General features: G+C 37.6%; 2 protein-coding genes across 3 annotated transcripts in view; both read left to right on the top strand.

Moving 5' to 3' along the window:
• sema4c (sema domain, immunoglobulin domain (Ig), transmembrane domain (TM) and short cytoplasmic domain, (semaphorin) 4C) overlaps window positions 1-2,623 on the top strand; it is an 86,911-nt gene extending 84,288 nt beyond the window's left edge. For both annotated transcript variants that reach the window (XM_016233566.1, XM_016233565.1), the window contains one exon: window positions 497-2,623. In XM_016233566.1, coding sequence (XP_016089052.1) covers window positions 497-1,404 — 908 coding nt within the window. In that variant the 3' untranslated portion in view covers window positions 1,405-2,623. The remainder of the gene's footprint in view (window positions 1-496) is intronic.
• A 6,402-nt stretch (window positions 2,624-9,025) lies between these two features.
• cdca2 (cell division cycle associated 2) lies at window positions 9,026-20,832 on the top strand. Its single transcript, XM_016233548.1, has 10 exons — window positions 9,026-9,226; window positions 9,503-9,688; window positions 9,908-10,038; window positions 11,041-11,200; window positions 12,007-12,152; window positions 12,378-12,489; window positions 15,585-15,889; window positions 16,052-16,112; window positions 16,184-16,330; window positions 19,391-20,832. The coding sequence occupies exons 2-10, from the start codon at window positions 9,532-9,534 to the stop codon at window positions 20,335-20,337; spliced, it is 2,166 nt and encodes a 721-aa protein (XP_016089034.1). The 5' UTR covers window positions 9,026-9,226; window positions 9,503-9,531; the 3' UTR covers window positions 20,338-20,832.
• Window positions 20,833-21,111: the final 279 nt, after the last annotated feature.

Here is a 21,111-nt window from a genome sequence, read left to right as displayed (position 1 = left end):
ACCAAAAGTATAAACCCATCATACATTAATTAACATCATGAAGACATTAAGGAGTAAAATGTAGAGGGGGAAAAAAACAAATTACATTCAAACATAAATCTTAAGAGATCCATCATCATCAATTCCACAGATACATTGATTTACTCCCCATACGTTACTAAAAGTTTCTAAATCTTCCAACAAGTGATAAAATGCATATTCTATTTCCAATCTTGATTTTATTAAACCCTTTAAAATTAACACAGCATCAGTTGACCCCACACCACTGAGTTTACTTTTACGCCATATTGCCATTTTAGCTTGTCCAAACAAAAAAAAATTTTTGTTTTCTATTCCAGCAATATTTGGGTCCATAAATAAAAAACATCAAAGAAAAAACCTCCCCCAAAGTTTGACACCATTGCTCTGTTTGAGCAAACAATTGCTGTAGTCTCATACATTGACAAAATAAATAATTTATTATCATATATTAATGTTTTCTGTTTTATTCCCCCAGATCATTCTAGGTTGAGAAATGTGACTGTGGTTGTTGGGTCAGATCTGGTATTGCCCTGCCATCTGGTTTCCAACTTGGCCCAGCCCTTCTGGGAGCTCAACGAACGTGAGCTCGCCCTGGTAGAAGGTGAGGCCGTGGGGCCCCGATTCGACCGAGCCCTCCGTGCCCTCGTTATCCCCCAAGCCGGTCCCCTTCAAGCAGGCCGCTACATTTGCTATTCGGAGGAGCAGGGCGTGAAGTTCCAGACGGAAAGATACCAGGTTGCGGTGGTAGCCAGCGCGCCCGTCTTCATGGAGGCCCGCGCTCCTGATGGCAGCATGGGTTTGTTCTGGGTCCTGGTGATCACTTTGGGTGCTGCTTGTCTGTTGCTGCTAATCGTGTCTTTGTACCTTCGTAGAAGACTGAAGTTGGCACTGGGCAAAGGAGCGGAAATGAAACCGCTGGAGAGCACTTTAGTGTACCCCATTACTTTACCCAAAGAGCCTCCCAGCCGGCCGTCATTTGTGCCAAGCAAGATGGCGAACGATGAGGATCGCTTCTGGGAAACAGGGGCCAATTACTACTATTCAGACGGCTCCCTGAAAATCGTGCCTGGGCATGCAATGTGCTCCACCGGAAGCTCGGCATCTCCGAGCGCCATTCCTGGTCAGCCCATTCACTCGCCAAGCAGGTTGAGCCTCACCAACATTCGGAACTCAGGCACCAACGGATACATCCGCCTGAATCTGAGCACGGCCGGAGAGGAGAGAACGAGCATGGGAGCGGGAATGGCAATTGGAATGGGGAGCGGACTCGGGCTGGGCGGCCGAGAGAATGATTACTCCAGTCCGTTCAAAGAGGAGCTCCGGAAAACTCTGCAGCAGAGGAGCGTGCTTCCCGACGCCAATCCCGAGGAGTCTTCTGTGTAGATCTCACAGGAACCACAGAAAACCTCACCTACCTCCCTCCTGCTTGGGGAACTCTCTTCATCCTACTCGCAACCTATTTCTTCTCTGTCAACACCTCTTTGCAGTGGCAAACATCTCCCGTGCCATAAGGCCACCGCACTTCATGACATTCCCAAGGATTATTCTGGTTCTCACACTACTAACACTCAACTGAGATTGAACACAACTCCAAAAACTTTTGTAAATGTCTGTATTTAAAGGACCAGACCGACAGGGCCTCGAGTTGATCTTGGCTAACAGGCGAACACAGGTACATCTCTGAGAGGAACCCAAACAGTCAAATGTAGCCATCAGTTGGATCTGCGTAGGGCAGACGTCTGACAAAGGATCTGAATCATTTGGCAAGCTGGAGGATACGGAGTTATTTTTGACATCTAGAGGTTGTTTGCCTCAGGTGTTTGGACACGTTTTTTGCACCCTTTTATGGGTAACGCATTACAGAGAGGAGACAAGGACATGCATAAACTCAAATCGCTAGATGACAATCACGCTCTTTTCTCATGAGGAAAGCAGAGGAGAAATTAAAGAGAAGAGAGGGGAAAAACAACTGTAAAACCGAAACAGGACTTGAATAATGAACAAATACTTTGCCTTTCTTTCTTTACAGCTCAAAAACTTTTTTTAAACATTGTCTTTTTTTCTGAGAATGTGTACTGAGACTTGCAGCACTAATTAATTGTGAGGTTTTTCCATATCTGTTTATTGCAACTGTTAAAGAAGGACTTCTTCTTCTTCTTCTTCTTCTTTTTTTACGATTAATAGTTTCATCTGAAATGTGAAAGATTACCAGTGGTAGTAGCATGAGGAAGGTGTGAACTGAATGTTGTACTGAGACTGTGTTGGATGTGACAGCAAGTGCATTATTGTATATATTTGGCTTGAACTGCCAAATGAAGTACAACCCGTGTTTGCCTACATGATAAACCAGGTGAATGAAGCCACATGATGGAATGAAACTTTATTTCTGGAATGGTAAAGAAGACTCCGCCCACATTCTGAAGCCGAATTGTTCTCCACGAAAGGGATCCTTCAAAGACTACAAGGGACTGGACTTTTAAAATAAGTCCGGAATGAGTGGCATAGGGCAACGGCTGATCAAACACAGGTAAGACTACACCAAATCATACCTTTTATTTGGGATGCTTACTTTATTTGAAATTCTATGAAGATATTGAAATTGTACATTCCCATTCAAAAGTTGCGTTAAGTTTTTTTCCTATTTTTCAAAAAAGTCTCTCATGTTCATTAAGGCTGCATTTATTTGATCAAAAATGCAGTAAAGTAGAGCTAAACTCTTCAGGACACCGGCCCTCCAGGACCGAGTTTGGACACCACTGGTCTACATAGTGCTTTTCATGATGCTTCTGCTAGAAATATTTACAGTCAGTGTTTTGCTAACCTCATGGAGTCCAGACACAACACTTTGGACAATAACCAAAAGTGCAGTATCTGCTGCTTAGTGTCTATATTTTTCTCTATATACTGTGCATTTGAACACCCTCACAGGTACAGGTGACAGAACAGCCACGAGCCGCACGCGCAGAAGCCACAGCTGTAAAACATCAGCAGTCTGGACTGAGTGCATCATCACTTTCTACACAGCTGGGCCTCCAATTCACAGCTGACTATAAAAGGAGGAGAGGAAGAGATAGAGCCATTATCTGGACATTCTAAACTTAGCTTTCTAAGTTGACACTGTATCTTTTTACTATCCACCATTGATATATACACTTTCATGTATTTTTATTAATTTTTTTTTAAAAGACTTCATGCTTTTATTCAACCAAGGATACTTCAAATCAAAAGTTGCAGTAAAGATATTTATGAGGTTTTTTTCTATTTCAAATAAAAGCTGTTCTTTTGGACTTTGTATTCATCAAAGAATCCTGGGTACAGGTGACAGAACAGCCACGAGCCGCACGCGCAGAAGCCACAGCTGTAAAACATCAGCAGTCTGGACTGAGTGCATCATCACTTTCTACACAGCTGGGCCTCCAATTCACAGCTGACTATAAAAGGAGGAGAGGAAGAGATAGAGCCATTATCTGGACAAGTTTAGCTTTCTAAGTTGACACTGTATCTTTTTACTATCCACCATTGATATATACACTTTCATGTATTTTTATTAATTTTTTTTTAAAAGACTTCATGCTTTTATTCAGCCAAGGATACTTCAAATCAAAAGTTGCAGTAAAGATATTTATGATTTTTTTTTCTATTTCAAATAAAAGCTGTTCTTTTGGACTTTGTATTCATCAAAGAATCCTGACTGTCGTTTTGCATATAATGGCAGAAAGTGACCACAGGCTGTCAAGCTCCAAAAAGGACAGAAAAATTATATAGCTCATATGATTTAGAGACTATAATCCTTTGAAGTAATATGAGTGCTTGTGAGTAAAAGATTCAAATTTAATTCACACTAATGCATATTCACACTTGTTGTGCAGCAGATTATCACATAAGAACCAATGGTGTCAAACACTAATGAGATGTTAAAGCTGCAGCAGAAGGAAAGCTTTGCATTTTGACTTTAAATCACAAAAATTCCACTGAAAAAAAAGCCAAATAGTTTAAAGGTTATCTGGTGTGTTTTTCAAATGTGTCACTGTTAACCAATATTAGGCATTGACTCATAGAAGTGTCTTTTTTCTTTCCATATTTGTAGCCAGTTGCATGTTAACACATCTCCTGCCATCATGTGCCTGAAAAAAAAAACTTTGTTGTGTATGTATGGCAACACATGCAGCAGTTTTTGATATGCACCTGCTCTTTTCTTCTGTATCCATTTCTTATCAAATTTTCCTTGTAGTTGAAAGTACATTTACATTCATGCATTTGGTAGATACTTTTGTCCAAAGCTACTTACAGTGCATTCAAGCTATACATGCTAATCAGTATGAAACTGTGACCTTGATTGTTAAAGTAGTAGTCTCTTTGCAATTTCAAACGGCATGTCCAAGCCTGCCAGATCTACAAAAGACACTATACACCAGTCAATTAGCTTACTAAAATGTGTCAAAGAAAACGAAGGTGACAATCGTAAGCAGCAAACATGTGCGATCAAAGAAGACACCAGACAGTTTCTACAGACATCCACACTTAGCTCAATCTCTCACAAAGAGACACCTCCAGTAAAATAGAGCGAGATATTTCAAGATCACACGATTTATTTCCTTCGAGATGGAGGCTGCTTGCAGTGCCTGACTGAATATCTTAAGGAATAAATTATGACTGATCAGTTTCGTTTAAAGCAGCTTTTGATCTTGCACTCGGCAACCTATAAACTGTGTCATTCCCTTTCACATAAACAGATACAAAATGCAAATTTACTGTTTGGTAGGTTTTTAGAGTAACATGGGAAAACTCTAATTACAAACTGACTAAATAACAGAAGCAGGATATAATGTGATTATCGGCTCTGCTTTAAAACCCTGCTAACAAGACAAAGTGTGTGTGTGTGTCTGTATGTGTGTGTGTGTGTGTGTCTGTCTGTGTGTGTGTGTGTGCTAAAGTTAGAGGCAAACTGCTAATAAGAAATCAAAGTGGTGTTCTGCAGCCCAGCTTAATGTGTGTGTGTGTGTGTGTCTGTCTGTGTGTGTGTGTGTGCTAAAGTTAGAGGCAAACTGCTAATAAGAAATCAAAGTGGTGTTCTGCAGCCCAGCTTAATGCTAGCACAGGCATCAAAGAATTAATGTGAAAAAACATACAAGCTCTCAACAATATTTGACAGAATTGGGGTGCGCGGCAAGAACACGTCAAAGAGACAGTGACTCAGCCATAACTGTCACTGGATCCAAATTAGTGGATATCAGCGGTGCTTACGGTGAAAGTCGATGCTAAACCAATTCTCTAACTTTACATGATGTGTCAAACCTTCCTGCAACGCCTTCTTTCACATCACTAACTCTCAGACACTTCATGTCAAGATGTTCTTTGGTACTTTTGTTTTAAATTGGTAAGCTGTCTTTATTTTATCAACTTGGTTTTCAGATTTTCAGTGTTAGAGTACAACAAATGCCAACAAAAATATGCAATCAAATATTTTAATAATTACATTGTTTTATTGATTTTATTTTAAATTAATCATTCAAATTAATTTATGAACTGGGAAATGACATTCAAACTGACAATTTTTTGATCATATTAATCAAAATATTAAAAGGTCTATTCATTTGTCCATTTGAAAAGTAACTTTTTATATTTTCATTTTTTTTAACGCAGTTTAATTAAATAACAATATTGAAATGTCTATATATTTATCCATTTAAAAGGGGTAATTTATTTATATTTTCATTTTTTAAATGCAATTTAAGTAAAAAAAAATATTTAAATGTTTATTCATTTGTTCATTTTAAAAGTAATTTATTTATATTAAATTTTTTTAATTCATAAGAAAAATAAAAATAATTTTTTTTTATAAAATACAAGTATTTTTAAGTCTAGTCTTCTGGTACAAAAAATACTGTGGTGATTCCATGGTACTGAATGATACATTCATTTGGCATCCCAAGGCACTTCAAAGAATAACATAGCATTACCATGGTATACAGTATTACATATTCATAGTACAGTATATTATGAACAAAAACATGCTATTACCACAGTGCCAAATTCAAAAAGGCATAGTAAATTTTAAGTACTTGAATAAATTTCAGGAATCAAAATATTGCTATGAAGGATTCATCTCTGCTATTCTCAAATCTCTGTACTGCATTTATGTCTCAAGTGACCTTTGCTTGTATTTGTTTATGCCACTTATTGTTAGCGGAGAATTAGCTTTGGTTTTTATGGCACACAGATAATGATGTTGGCAGGGCATAACAGACAAATGTCACTCTTTAAGTCAAAAAGGTCAAACGAACATGCAACAAAAAGGCATTTTCATTATTAACTGTATTTATCACTACAAAAACTCATCAATATGAAATGTCAGTTAATGAGGAAGCATTTAACTGACAGTTAGAGAGTACCATAGCCTGAAGCAGCCTCCTCTATGTCCTGAACCACCTGGGCTCCCCTGACACGTATACGTCTGGATCCTGTTTGGGTCCAGGATCCTGATCCATTCATCACAATCAGACCAGAGCATCTCCACGCCGACCCAGCAGAAACAAACGTCACTCCATCCATCTGCCTGTGGATCAGTCTTTCCAAGAAACAGGACAAAGTTTTCATAATGCACAAACACCTGTCAGACCTCGTATCTGTGAGTCCTGACAGACCTCAGGGTTTTCTTCTCCCTGATCACTAAATACTGCACATCTGCTCCGGCAACTGCTAAAACATGCATATCACATTACTTGAATTGGAATGAGCACTATCAATGATGTATCCATCTACAGATGTCTGATCTGAAACTACTGTTCAAAAGCCTGTGGTCTGTACGATTTTTTTTTTTTTTTTTTTTTACAAAATACCTTTGTGCTCACCAGGGCTGCATTTATTTGATTAAAAAAATACAATAAGAACTGTAAGATTGTGGAAATATTACTACAATTTAAAATTATGTTTTTTTTTCATGTTTTAAAGTAATTTGATGGCAAAGCTATAAATCTTTCTTCACATTATAAATGTCCTTACTGTCACTTTTGATCAATTGAATCCATCCTTGCTGCATCAAAAGTATTAATTTCTTTCAAAAACAAATCGTACTGACTTCAATCTTTTGAATGGCGCTGCCTACACTGTAAAAAGAATTCCGTAAAATTTACGGTAAAAAAAACGGCAGCTGTGGTTGCAGGAATTTGACCGTAAAAGCTACGGTAGCAACCTCGGTTTTGTGGATTTAACTTAAATTTACAGTATAATACCGTAATTTCATACAAAATACCTTTGTGCTCACCAGGGCTGCATTTATTTGATTAAAAAAATACAATAAGAACTGTAAGATTGTGGAAATATTACTACAATTTAAAATTATGTTTTTTTTTCATGTTTTAAACTAATTTGATGGCAAAGCTATAAATCTTTCTTCACATTATAAATGTCCTTACTGTCACTTTTGATCAATTGAATCCATCCTTGCTGCATCAAAAGTATTAATTTCTTTCAAAAACAAATCGTACTGACTCCAATCTTTTGAATGGCGCTGCCTACACTGTAAAAAGAATTCCGTAAAATTTACGGTAAAAAAACGGCAGCTGTGGTTGCCGGAATTTGACCGTAAAAGCTACGGTAGCAACGTCGGTTTTGTGGATTTAACTTAAATTTACAGTATAATACCGTAATTTCATTAACTAATATAATGTTAATATACCAACCTGTTGAAGTACTGAAATCTGTTTTGTACCTTTGTAATACACTGATAACCTCCAAATGCAGGTGGTGTTGAGAAAGTCACATGAACCAAAGCTCATCACAAGCAGTTTTTAAATAATAACATGTATAGAAGGTGCACAGTGTCATTCACACAAACGCTAAACACCATCATGGTAACACATGAAACTGAAATAATGCAATAAACATTCATTTAACAGCATTAGGTGTAACATACAACCCTAATATAAAAAACTGATAAGAAAAAAAATAAGAAGAAACATAGTTATTTCAACAACAAAACATCAAATTTGAAATGTAATGCAGGGAATTCTGGGAATGTCAATTTACGGTTATTCACTGTAAATTATACGGTATTTTTCACTTACAAAAACGGTATACTACCGTAAAATTAATGTCCAATACATGTAATGTCTGATACAGTTTTTCACCGTATATAGTAGGGGAATTTACCATTAACCATTTAACAGGTTTTTACTGTAGCATTTTTACAGTCTTTTACCGTTAAATTCACGGTCATTTTTTACAGTGTATCTGTAGTCTTGAGCTCTACAGCATTGTACCAAACAGTACTGTTCGTTTTTGTTGTTGTTTTGCCATTAGGTTGCGATTAATAAATGTAATATTTTCAGAACACCAGGCTACTGTGTCCAACCCTGGAGAAACATGCTTTGTGTCCTGCATAATGATGCAGTAATGGCATCTAGCAGCAGCAGATGAAGCTCACCAACCAAACCCTGCCGACCTGCAGTGCGCCATCAGAAACTCAACAGAGTTAAACCGGTTCTGCTTGCATGTCAGAGGTTAAAACGTGTTTTAGGTTGAAACAGTTTAAAAGATGTTTTGCACACTAAGACAGCATGCAGAGAAAATGGCTGCTCACTGGGAAACTATAACTTTAGACAGGCTTTAGAAATGACAGCTCGACAAATAGCAAATGAAAAAAGCATTTTCATTTTGGGGTGAAATATCTTTTTTTTAAATACTTGAAATACGTTTAGACTGTAATGTACAGTTTTAGGGATTATGTATTTATTTATGTATTTATTTATTTATTTTGTCTGTTCTTACAGCCACGTGTTACATATGACGTCTAGCACATTTACATTTTTATTGAGAAAATGTTTCTAAAAATACTTTTTGCGACATAAACACATTTTAAAACATCTCAGAACTACACATACCGTGACAAAGTGCAACAGGCCCATTCGGTGAGCCTGAATATGATTGGCCGTTTTGAAGCACATGACCCATTTTCTTTAATCTGATTGGCTGATTCATATGAACAGGGGGTTGTTGCCAGATAGAGAGCTAGATGCGTTAGAAGCAGTAGTGCGTTCTCGTGTCCTGAATATACAAATACAAAAACACATTTAATATGCAGTAATATATATATATATGTCTTCAAGATTAGTGGCTGTAAAAATAAGTCGTTTATTTTAAGTATAATCCAAGTGCTTTGGGGTTCCTCAACAGCGGAAGGATATTTGCGCCGTTTTAACGTGCGGTAAGGAGCGAAGTTTGAATATTTCACTACTATACATTTGTTTTTACATATTAAACGAAACATTTCGATATCTAAACAAAGTTGTATTTATGTTATTAGTTACACTGCTGGGTAAAACCATGTAGATATGTAACCTTTCTTAAAGTAGATGTTACACATCGCTGGCCTGATGTTTTGAGACGTTAACAGACGTGTATAAATGAATGGAAGATCTTGTGATATATATATATATATTAGTATGACAGTCTCTCATCTTCAGTACATTTATGGACTTAGATCTCATATCTTATATACTGTACTCAAGAATGGAGGTTACTGAAGCCATGGACAGCAGAACACCACTGGCAGCCCTGTCTCCCTCACAGCAGAACACTGAAGCTGGAGAATGGGATTTCTCCAAACTCACTCCTTCACAGTTTGGCATATCAACAGACAGCTTCTTACCGTCCTCCAAGATTAAAGGTTAACTACAATAAACTGGATTTAATAATGTTCTTCCTCATGTATCACTGATTAATCGAGTCATGTAGAGTTCTTGCAGTGTGTAAATAAGCACTTTTTATTTACTTTTTATAACTTTTGATAATTTTCTCAATTATTTTATTTTGCACAATTGTGTTTTATTAAATGAAAATGAAATCAAACTGAAGGAGCGCTGTTAATATTGAGTTTTCTTCTCAGATAAATCCAGAGTTGCTCAACTGAAGGCCAGGAGGAGATCCACGATTGGGGTCCGGGGATCTCCAGAAACGAACTCTCTCATCTGCTTCAGGGCCAAACAAGCTGCAAAAACACCTCCACGAACACCACAGGTAGATGGATGGCGTAACACAGCTCAGTATTTGCTTTAGGACCCAGATTTTACATTGGACATCAAGTGGTGACCCAACATGGTACCAAAGTGTTTGTCAGACAAAAGTAACCATAATGCATTTAAAAATTAAAGGAAAAGTTCACCCAAAAATGCTGGGTGCCCTGAGCCTATCCAAGATGAAGATGACTTTGTTTCATCATCAGAACATAGAGACATTTAGTGAATAGACATATAATCTGAATGAGCGTCCAAACAGCTGATAGAAAGCACAATAATCCACAAGTAACCCACACAACTCCAGTCCATTAATGAATCTATCGTGAAGTGAAAAACTGTGTGTTTGTTAAAAAACAACAACAAATCCATCATTAAGGCATTTTAACTTTAAAGGGTTGCTTATGGCCAAAATATGAGTTCATAATCAATAATAATAATAAAAAGTCCATCCCCTGTTGTCCTCGCACATCATAATCATCATATTTGTTTGAAACTGTTTTTGCTTGTAAAGGTGCTTGATCTGTGCATATTTCTGCCCCGATTAAAACAAGACAACTTTTCACTGCAGCAAGCAATATTATGGATTTATTTCAGACTTATTTAGCCAAAGTTCGAAGTTAAAAATGTCTTGATGGATTTGTTTCTTATAAACGTCCACACACAACATTAACTGATGGACTGGAGTCATGTGGTTTATTGTGATGTTTTTATCAGCTGTTTGGTCTCTCATTCTGACGGCACCCATTCACTGCAGAGGCTCCATTGGTGAGTAAGTGATGTAATGCTAAATTTCTCCAAATCTGTTCTGATGAAGAAGAAAAATCATCTACATCTTGGGTGGCCTGAGGGTTATTTTTGGGTTAGCTATTTGTTTAATATTAACATGAACTAGACCCAACTATACAAAGTGATGGACCACATTGTTTATCGTCATTATGGTGATAATGAAGGTTGTTTGTATTTGTCTTAATCAGTTGTGACTTTGTGCCCTGTCCTCGTGAAGCTTTTCCAGGGGAGTCCATTTCTTTCATGCTGTGACTCTCTGAAGAAGAAGATGGCTGCTTTCCAGTGTCTGATGGAGGAAGACGAAGAGAAGGATGGACAGAAGAAAAATGAGGAGAGTGAGAGTGCTAAAAGCATTTTGGCTAAAGATTCTAAGAACGGTCAGTCTCTCCTCAAAATGTTGACTGCTGCCAACACAAAAACAGACTGTCTTATAGATGCAGTCTTGTAGGACCTGATGATATTGAAGTAATTAAGAGAATGTCATACTGTCATTGCTTGCCATTTCCAGATAATAGAACTTATTCAGAATAAGCAGGCACCGTAATAAATTTGACGCAGTTTGATTTCTTCCATTGATCTCAGTTAGAGCGCAGCAGGACGATGTGCAGAATAAATCAACTGATGATTAAGAGTCTTAAAATAAACACGTTCACATTTCAGCAAGCATTCAGTGTTAATAAAAAAGATTGGAATAAACATATCCAGTCTTCCAATCTGAATAATCTGATCATTTGAGGTTTTGACATTTCTTCAAGTGTAAACAAGACATTTGAGGGTTATTTCAATGCATCACATCTAATTTTTTAAATTCACGATGTCAACCTGGAAAACTGGATGCTTTTTTTAATAACATTGAAAGCCCTCTGAAATATGAACACTTATTTAAACTTATAAGCAACTGTTTTTCTTTAGATTTATATGTTAGATGTGGGGTTCTGTCTTTCATGCTGTGCTTTAAATAGGATCAATGATGGACTCGAATCATTAGAAGCAATTTGAGTTTTCTCTGCATGGCTTTCATGCATTTTAGTCAGCTACTGTTGAGAACAATTAGCATTTGCTGATTCACTGCAATTTCAAAATGAGCACAGATGAATTATGTGATATTCTTATGTGGCATGACCCATGTTTTCTAAATGCCATCTTGGGTCATCATCTCTTTCTGCAACTGTCTGTCCTGCAGGAAATGAGAACACGCTGACTACGCAAAGCCCACCCACTTCGATGACGCCTCCACCCTCTAAGAAACGCTGCTGGGCCCCACAGGGGGAGTGTGAGGACAAGAAAACCGAGACTCTACTCCCCTACCCCACCTTCACGACACAAGGGGTAAACAAATCAGCATTTAACGATATCATGTTTGATATTTGATATATGGTTCTGAAGTTTATCAACTGTTAAACTGCCAGTAGCAGATAAAGTGGCACAGGTAAATTGCTTACATTGCAACCAATGGATGTTGCACTAAATCTAACAGACTTTGTGGTCCACATAAGTTGCCTGGTGGTGTTCCTGTAGTCAGCATTGTGTTCTTTTGTTTTTCTATGGTTATAGTTGAAATGCTATGAGTCTCAAAGCCAGAGGCCTCATTCAGACTTGGATTCGGATGCAAAGAATGAGCTTCTGTCTTTACCCATGCTGTCAAAACCAGAAATTAAACTAGCAGGTAAGGGAACTGAGTTCTTGAAAATGTTTTGAAATTTTAAAAGGCCATATTGTACTTTTACATGGGCTATATCATTCATAATAATTATCATTCAAAAGTTTGGTATTGGTAAGATTTTATGTTTTTGAAACTTTTATGCTCACCATAGCTAATTTATTTGATTTATTAGAAGAAGAAAAACTGATTCTATTTTATTATATTTTAAAATATAATTTGTTCCTGTGATGCAAATCTGAATTTTCACCATTACTCCAGTCTTTAGTATCACATGATCCTTAAGAAATCATTCTATTCTCAAGGCTCAACACTAAGGATTTTTTCCTTTCCCCGGTTGGGCCAGTGGTTCAAATTATTACTTGCCCTGCCAACATTTTCACTGGCCCTGCCACAAAAAAATAAAATAGTTGCCTTTATCATTGTTTTTGATCTATGTTATCTAGGGATGTAACGATTCACAATTCGATTCGTGATTTTTTTTTTTTTTTTACAAAATGAGATTTAAGACAAATTATAAATTAAATGTGTCCTTTTATTATTGCTTGGACAAAATGCTGCACATTTCTTTGTGAAATTGAAATATAACACTATAATAATATACTAATATAGCACTTGCATATTACTGCTCTTTTGTTAGTTTTGATTGCTTCTATTGTCCTCATTTGCAAGTCGCTTTGGACAAAAGCGTCTGCTAAATGACCAAATTTAAATATAATGTAAATAACAAAACTACATTGAAATTTGTACTGCTCTTTTGTTAGTTTTGATTGCTTCTATTGTCCTCATTTGCAAGTCGCTTTGGACAAAAGCGTCTGCTAAATGACCAAATTTAAATATAATGTAAATAACAAAACTACATTGAAATTTGAAAACAAGCCCCAAATCAAATAAATAACACAAATAAAAGAAATCTCTTCATATAAACAAACTAAGGCTTTGTCTGTGCTCTTTCCATTTAAAATTAGAGGCAACCACTGCTTTTTAATCATGGTCCAAACAAAGATGCTGCATACATGCAACATGAGCAGTTTTGAATCTAAATCAGATTGTATAATTTTGAAGCAAAAACAAAATGGTTTGACTTCAGTTTTATGAAACTATACATAAAAATATCTGCATGAAACAGCGGCTGAGCTGAATGAGACGCAGATTCACTCTCTGCCAGCAGGTGGCACTTAAAACATTTCCTTGGTTTCCGCTATAAACAAAGCTGCGCTGAACTTATGAACTTTAATATGTGTTATACAAAGGAAAGATGAAAAGAAAAAAATACTAGGTAAACTTTTCTAAAGACAGTAAGTTCCCCTCAGACATACATTCATATAAACTCCTACACCTAAATGAATCGCGATTTGTTTAGCATCTCAACCGATTTGAATAGTCACATATTTTAATCGATTTTCAACCGGCTCACGGTTAATCGTTACATCCCTAATGTTATCTTGTATTCTAATAAATAAGCTTATATGACACCAATATTTTAGATACAAATTAAATTTTACAATTCTCTATTTAAATTTCGATACAAAAGCCAAAACTACTAGCCTGACAAATATAAAGTTCATTCATTATTAAAGACAAGTGAACAGTGAGTAAATAAGAACAAATGAACAAATTACAAACAATAACACCACTGAATATATAGAACAAAGATACAAATGAAATGATTGAGGATTTAATGTTTGCAGGTGTTCAGGTACAGAAATTGAATAATCACATATAAATTAACATTTCCATATTCTTCACTTTGCTGCACCTTGATTTTTCATAGCCATTTGAAATTTGTGGTAACCACTGCATTTTAATCATGAATCGATCCAAAAAGAATTATTTAAATTAGACTGTATAATTTCAACATTTGAAGCAAAAACAGAATGGTCTGACTTTAGCTTTGTAAAACTATGCTACATAAAACACCTGCATAAAACAGCAGACGAGCTGAATTAGATGCAATTTTACTCTCTGCCAGCAGGTGGCGCTTATGGAACAGCAGCGTTTACTTGGTTACTGCTGTACACAAAGCAACACTGTCATATTAGCACTACTTTAAATGCATTATACTGAGCCAAGATAAAAAAGAAAACACCATGTAAACTTTTCTAAAAACAGTCAGTTCCCCTCCGAAACATCCATATAAAATTCAGTATTTAGGTTTTTCTTCCTATATTTCGCACATCGTGATCAGAGCTGCTCTGCCTGCTACAGTATTTTCTCCTCTTTGTGTCTGTCTTTAGCTTCGCTGGCCTCTGTTAGCGGCCGTTTACAGACTAAATATAATAATAACGTAATATTTCCACACAAATGACATTTTGTAAAAAATTATTGCGATGCAGTTTGTGTGCAAGCACGGAACAGAAATGGTCTGAAATAAAACAAAAAATGCCCAGTCGATTGTTGCATTTTACACATTTTTCTATTTGTCCGTTCAAGCGCAAGAAAGACGCGGAAAGAAACTCAACTCGGGGCTTGGGCATCAGAGCATCCTATCCTGCTATGCTGCTGTCTGTCTGCGCACTGCACTGTACTAACAGAACACCGCGCACAAGTTGTCTTGAGTAATGGAGTTGTCTTTAGTACCTTGCTCGAATGCTTTTAAATTTCTTTATTTTTTTCATTAGCAATGCAAATGATGAACTTTTTGTGACGACGCAGCAGTTGCCCCATCGGGCAGTCCTTGTTGTCGAGCCCTGATTCTGATTTGCAGCTCAAGGAACGTTTCTTATTACCATCAATGTAAAATGATTGCTGCTTATTGTTGTTGTGGAGATTGTTGGTTCTGGTGAAACCTCATGTAGTTTTTCACTATCATTGGGAATGGAAAACCTGTAATATAAGAAATTGCCATTTTTTAACTCAATGAGCAGAATTTAACTCATAATGAGCTGTGCCTGCTTTTTAGTTTCAGTAAATTGTCTTTTTGAACTCTGGAGGAAATTTGGGGTTCTGAAAGTTGGTGTTCTTTCATAGTACATTGGACTCTTAAACTATCAAGAAAAATTTGATGATAAAACATAATATGGCCCTTTTAACCATTTGTTTGTTTATGGTTCATTTAGTTTCAAATCCTGAACTAATAAAATCTTGTTTTCTTCTTATAGATGAGAACGTGGTCTCTTCTGTATGCAAGAAGAAGCGTGTTCGTTTTGGGGCCCCGCTCTCTCCAGAGTTCTTTGACAAAACTCTCCCTCCCAGTACCCCACTACAGAAAGGAGGCACTCCAAAGTGTCCTCCATCATCTACGGGTCCTAAACGCTCACTGCTGAAGACCCTGCAACGTTCTGATCCTCTTCCACAACCTGACTTCAGTAGTCCTCAAAGCAATGGAGCCTCACCTGTCCTGGTTATTGACAGATGCAATGCTGGACTGGTGTACAGTGATGAAGTATTTGAAGAGATCGAAAAGGTGTGACACTTACCAGCTTCTCCAAACTAACGTTTCTGATTGTAGATGAAGCATGTATCAGTGTCTTGTGGTTTTATTCCATTATTACAGACTGGCTCCTTACTCTATAAAGTTTTGTACTGATGGTGAGTTTTTGTGGCTTTCTCCTATTCATCTTCTCAGATCAGTTTTCCCAGTATGGAGGACGAGTCTCCTTCATACAAACATTCTGAGGACTGCAAAGGTGAGTTATGAAATGTTTTTGGAAAATGTTTCTCTTCGGTCTGTATTCTAATTGTGTTTCTAAAACTGTAGATGTACTCTCTGCTGAGGACCCAGGGCAGCCCCAGGCTGAAGACACTGAAGTTATGAACTTTGCTTTTCAAGAGGATGTACCATCAGATTCACAGACAGAGGAAAAACTACCATGTCCCAATGGTGATCAGCCACTGGCTTTCTCCGGTGAGTTAAACTTTCTTCCACTCTTTCTTGCCCTCAGTAAATTCAAATCAGATTTTATTTCTCAGTGCTGAAAGTTTTAAGCAAAATAGAATAAAGATTACGAGAGTTCAATGGAGAAATATAAGTCTACTGTTCTTCTAAAGCACCAGGGACCTGTAAAATGGTAGGAGTGGGTATGGCTAGACAACTAGTTGTCCACTGACTGAACAGTCAATTAGTGAGCTAAGTTTATCTATATTTTATTTATGCCTATATTTTTCAGTTTCTTTAATATTCTTAGGGATGGTGCTTTACACAAACTGAACTTAAAGACTCAACTCCTCAGAGGATTGTAGCATACTGTTAACAAGGTAAACTGTATTTGAGAAGTTGCATCTCTAAATTCATCCCCTACAGGCATCAAAACACTGCTTTTGTTAAACAAAAATCAGCCAGCATCTGTGTGGATTTTGATAGTTTTGTGCAATTAGATATTTGCCCTATTAAAAAAATTATAGCATTCTCAGGGCTTAAAGTTCTCCGGCACCGTGCCAGATCTCCGGTGTGCAGCATTTGGCTGCAGAAAAAAATAGTCCTACATTTAAAATAAAAATAAAATCTTGTTGATTGATATCACTTTCGAGTCCATGAGTTCGCCTACCAGTGGTATGAGAGGAGCACAGCTTTCACTCTCAACCAAACTAACATTACTAGCCAATCAGAATGTTTTGCTCTTATAAACACGAGACGCGCATAATAGTATCCAATTGCGGAGTCGTAGCCCTGATGAATGGAGAAGCGCGACAAAAAGCTGCGAGGCGCAATGGTCAAAGATGTCCATCTAGCGCATATTTACATAGAATAACTAATTAAAATGCCGCATAGCTTTGTAAACAGCTCAGAGTAATCATGTCATCTCCATAAAACTATATGATTGCCAGAACAAATTTACTTGGATTTTTGAAAAGGTCCTGTTCACACACAATCTCTTAATGGTAATTTACCTGTAATTTACCAGTACTGTATGTGTGAAAGGGGCTAAACTCTTCCTCTGCGTATGCCGTGAATTTGAATTGCTTAACGTTCATCTGGAAAAACTGTGTGCATTATTTCAGTAGATTTGTAACGTAAATCATTTACAAACCTTTGCCAACACAGGAGAATACATCAACCAATGTCTAAATATGCCATGTATTGTACATCGCGATTTCAAAATAAAAGTTCCTGCATGTGGCCAAATATTAAAATTAAATGGATTTAAACATCATTTAATCACGCTGTAAAGTGAAACGTCACCAGGCCGTTGGCGCCCTCTGCAGGTAAGTTGGTTATGTTCATATTATGTATAGGCATATTACATTATGTATTTTTATGTATAGCTATCATGATTGAAAATATTGAAGCATTTGACAGCCTTGGTTGTGTCAGATTCAAAAGCACTCTCCCCTGTTGTAAGAACAAATACATTTTAGTAAATGAGTAACAATATTTCTCATCTACATGTGTTTATAAGACAGGTGACTACACTTGCCTAGGAGGCTACTGAATCTTGCTTTCAGATGTTTTACAGTGGATTTGTTTGTTGCATCCATTACTTTTTTAAGTTTAGTAGCAGCAACACCATCTCCTGCCAGCTTTGATGCCTCTCCTTTGAGTGTTATGGTCCATGTGTTGCATAAACCATAAATAGAGATTGTGAGTTAGATATTAGAAATATTTGTAAAAATAGACTGTCCTCTGTTTAAATGGGAGACAGAACCATTCATATACCTGGAATTTGTAGATTGCCATTTCACCCTCTTCCTGCTGCTGCCTTCTCTGCAGCCTCATGTCATCCAGGAACTCTGACAGTCTTCCACTAGGCTTGGGTCTCGCAACCATTGCCTCTGTGGTCACCAGCAGTTTTTCAAGGCCGCAAACTGCCTGTTTAGATATAACAGTGCAGTATTATTAACACAGCTGAAGATGACTACAAACACAATTCAAATTTACACATCCCACTTCATATCCCTTACCTGTGTAGGATGATCTCATTCCTCTGAAGTAGGAGGCTAAACTTACTAATGCCACTGAACACGTCTGAAATAAAATGGCAAAAGGCCACAAAAGTGGCATCTTCCATTGATTTCTTAACCTGTATCATACAACAGTAAAAATTAGTCACATAGAACACTGATGAACTAAATTACAACAACAAAAAATCAATAACAATGGCGTAAGTGTCTCTAATGAAAGGAATATTCTGAAAGAATGCACTGACCTTTGTAGCTCGGCCTGCAATGTCTGCATTGGCAGAGGAGCCTGCCAAATGGTCCATTTGGTAGTACACAGCAGTGAACTGTCCTGGTTTAAGAAAGGTCTCCAGGGCCCTTGAAACATGTGGGAGCCACCTTGTCCCCTTCATCCCACTGGGCATCAGCACATTTACCCCCAAGTCAGCCCCAATGACCCTGAGCTCTCTCATTGATTTTGAGCTGAAATGGTACGTCTTCCAAATTAAATGTTGAAGGTCGTACAATTGCATCATTGGATTGTCCCTCTGCACTGACAACATTGCCAATTCCAATCTGAAAAGATAGTCAAATTTTAAATGTGGATACATCTGCTCTATAAAAGAAAATAACCCACAGTGACTTTAGGGTGTCAGTCATACCTTATCTTCTAGTCTTACCTGTGAGGCATACAGTGGAAAGGCACAATGTGGTCACCTGCCTCTTGCTGCAGAAGGGCTATAACACCCCCTTTGCTGCCCAAATTAACAGCAGCACCATCAACACCCAGAGCAATAATTTTCTCCAGCCAGTTACTGCACTGGTCCCCAAGAGCAGCAAATGCTTTCTTTGAGGCAGCATACATTCCTAATTAAACAAATAAAAACGATGATACCATTTACTTCCCAGATCAAGAGTTTATAATGCAATCATTTTCAATGATAAGAAAATTTTGGTCAATGAGCTAACCCTTTAAGGTCTCTAAAACTGAGATTCTGAATGCATTTTACAATCTAGAGTTGGTAGCACAGAACTATATTATGATGGTGTTTTGAAAATCTGATGTAAGTTTTACTCTCTTCCAATGCAGATGGAGAGCAAGACTGCATTCAGACTCTGAACATTCCCCATAGCAAGACAGTTCGTCCCATGGTAAGTCTGGATACTGCCTGTACATGGACCAATGAAAACGAGCAGACGTTGAGCTCCAATGTGTCAGACACCACTGACAATCAATCAGATATGGGCGTGACTTGTCTGGAACCCCCAGTCGGCACTCGGGGTCCTGCAGGAAGAGGAAGCTCAGGGTCAAAGACTTCCAAAGCCAATCGTGACTCTGGGAGGCCTGTGCGCCAACGTCGTAGCTCAGGTGCAGCCAAAAGAAAGGAGCTTGGCAGTCCAGCTATTAGCTCCACTACTAAATCCGGCGGTGAAACTGGGAAACAAGATACTGAGAGCCAAAAGCCAACTGAATCTGCAGGTTTGAACCCAGTGTACCAAGACAGTCCTGATAGACCTGTGCATGATGTGGCTGAGTGCACTGAGAACAAAGAAATCGAGGCTTTAATAAGTTGTGTGGTACCAAATGAAGACTCTATGAACACTGAGAGCTTAGAGCAGAAGACACCAAGCAATAAAAAACATGGACGGGTGCAAAAGGCACTGAAAAGTCCTCCTGGAAAGCTTAATGTCGTGGTAGAGCAAGTAGTTGAGAGTGGTCAGTCAGAGCGAATTACTGATGATACGACAGAGAGCAACGCTGGACCTACAGAGCCTAGTTTGGCCCCCTGGCAGCAGGCTGACTTCAACATCGACGACATCCTGAAACCTGTGGCAAAGAGTCGAGGTTCTGTGCGCCGCAGCCTGAGGAACCGGAGGAGCGTGGACCTTCAGGCTGTGGGCCTGGCCTGGGTGGATCACACCTCTCCGGAGCTGAGTAAAGCGAGTCGGAGGAGGACGCGCGGCAGACTCAGTGGAGTGTCTGAACCATTCGTCCCTCAGGTCTCTGTGGAACTAACACCAAACCTGGGAGAGTAACTGACCTCAATCATTTGTGTCAATTAGCAGTTCAATTACTGTCAAGTGGACTTTTGACAAAATACTAATCTTTTCTCTTATGTAATGTTTTAAAATTCTTTTTCTTTTTTTATACTGTTTTAGTGTTTATGGATGAAACCTGCTCTTATTAAGAAGATTACATTATTGTTAGATTACTTCTACTCATTAAATCTTCTGTTGGGTGAATGAATTGACGTTGAAGGAGATTTTCCTGTGGTAATCTCATATTCTTTTACATAAATGGCAATCCCAGTTTGCTTGGACAGTGGTTTTTGTTTTATTTTAAATTTGCCTACTTTGCAATTCAATAGTACAAAATAATATTTTCATCCAAACCTTCAATCTTGTTTTCCATTGGCCTTATTTGTCATTCACACGTGTAATACAGCATTTAGGCAAGAAGTTATAGGACCTGCTTTAACTATTACATGGATGAATGTTGTGAAAACATGCCTGGATCATTTTTCAACCCATCAGGAGAAAATATATATTTTGCATAGAAAATACTTTTTTTCAATATATTTTGTCATTTATTTTGACAGTCAAACACATATTCTGGTTACTATAATGCATCTAGTTTAACTTTAATTGTCCTCATTTATTCTTATTACTAATAAACTGTAATTATTTCCATTAAAACAGCAATTAATGCATTAAAAACTAATTGAAAAACAAAACAGCCTTGGCACTGCAGTTCAGTTGTTAATTTCATGTATACATATTTCACAGCTATTTATTTATACAAGTAATTTA

The sequence above is a fragment of the Sinocyclocheilus grahami genome, unplaced genomic scaffold (genome assembly GCF_001515645.1).
Source record: "Sinocyclocheilus grahami isolate Dianchi unplaced genomic scaffold, SAMN03320097.WGS_v1.1 scaffold434.1, whole genome shotgun sequence".
NCBI classification, from domain to species: domain Eukaryota; kingdom Metazoa; phylum Chordata; class Actinopteri; order Cypriniformes; family Cyprinidae; genus Sinocyclocheilus; species Sinocyclocheilus grahami.
This window is presented reverse-complemented; position numbering and strand designations above follow the sequence as displayed.

Coding starts and splice junctions, on each gene's coding strand:
- cdca2 (XM_016233548.1), top strand. CDS start 9,532: ATGGAGGTTACTGAAGCCATGGACAGCAGAACACCACTGGCAGCCCTG. Junction 11,201..12,006: donor GGCTAAAGATTCTAAGAACG/GTCAGTCTCTCC, acceptor TCTGTCCTGCAG/GAAATGAGAACACGCTGACT. Junction 12,153..12,377: donor CCACCTTCACGACACAAGGG/GTAAACAAATCA, acceptor CTATGGTTATAG/TTGAAATGCTATGAGTCTCA.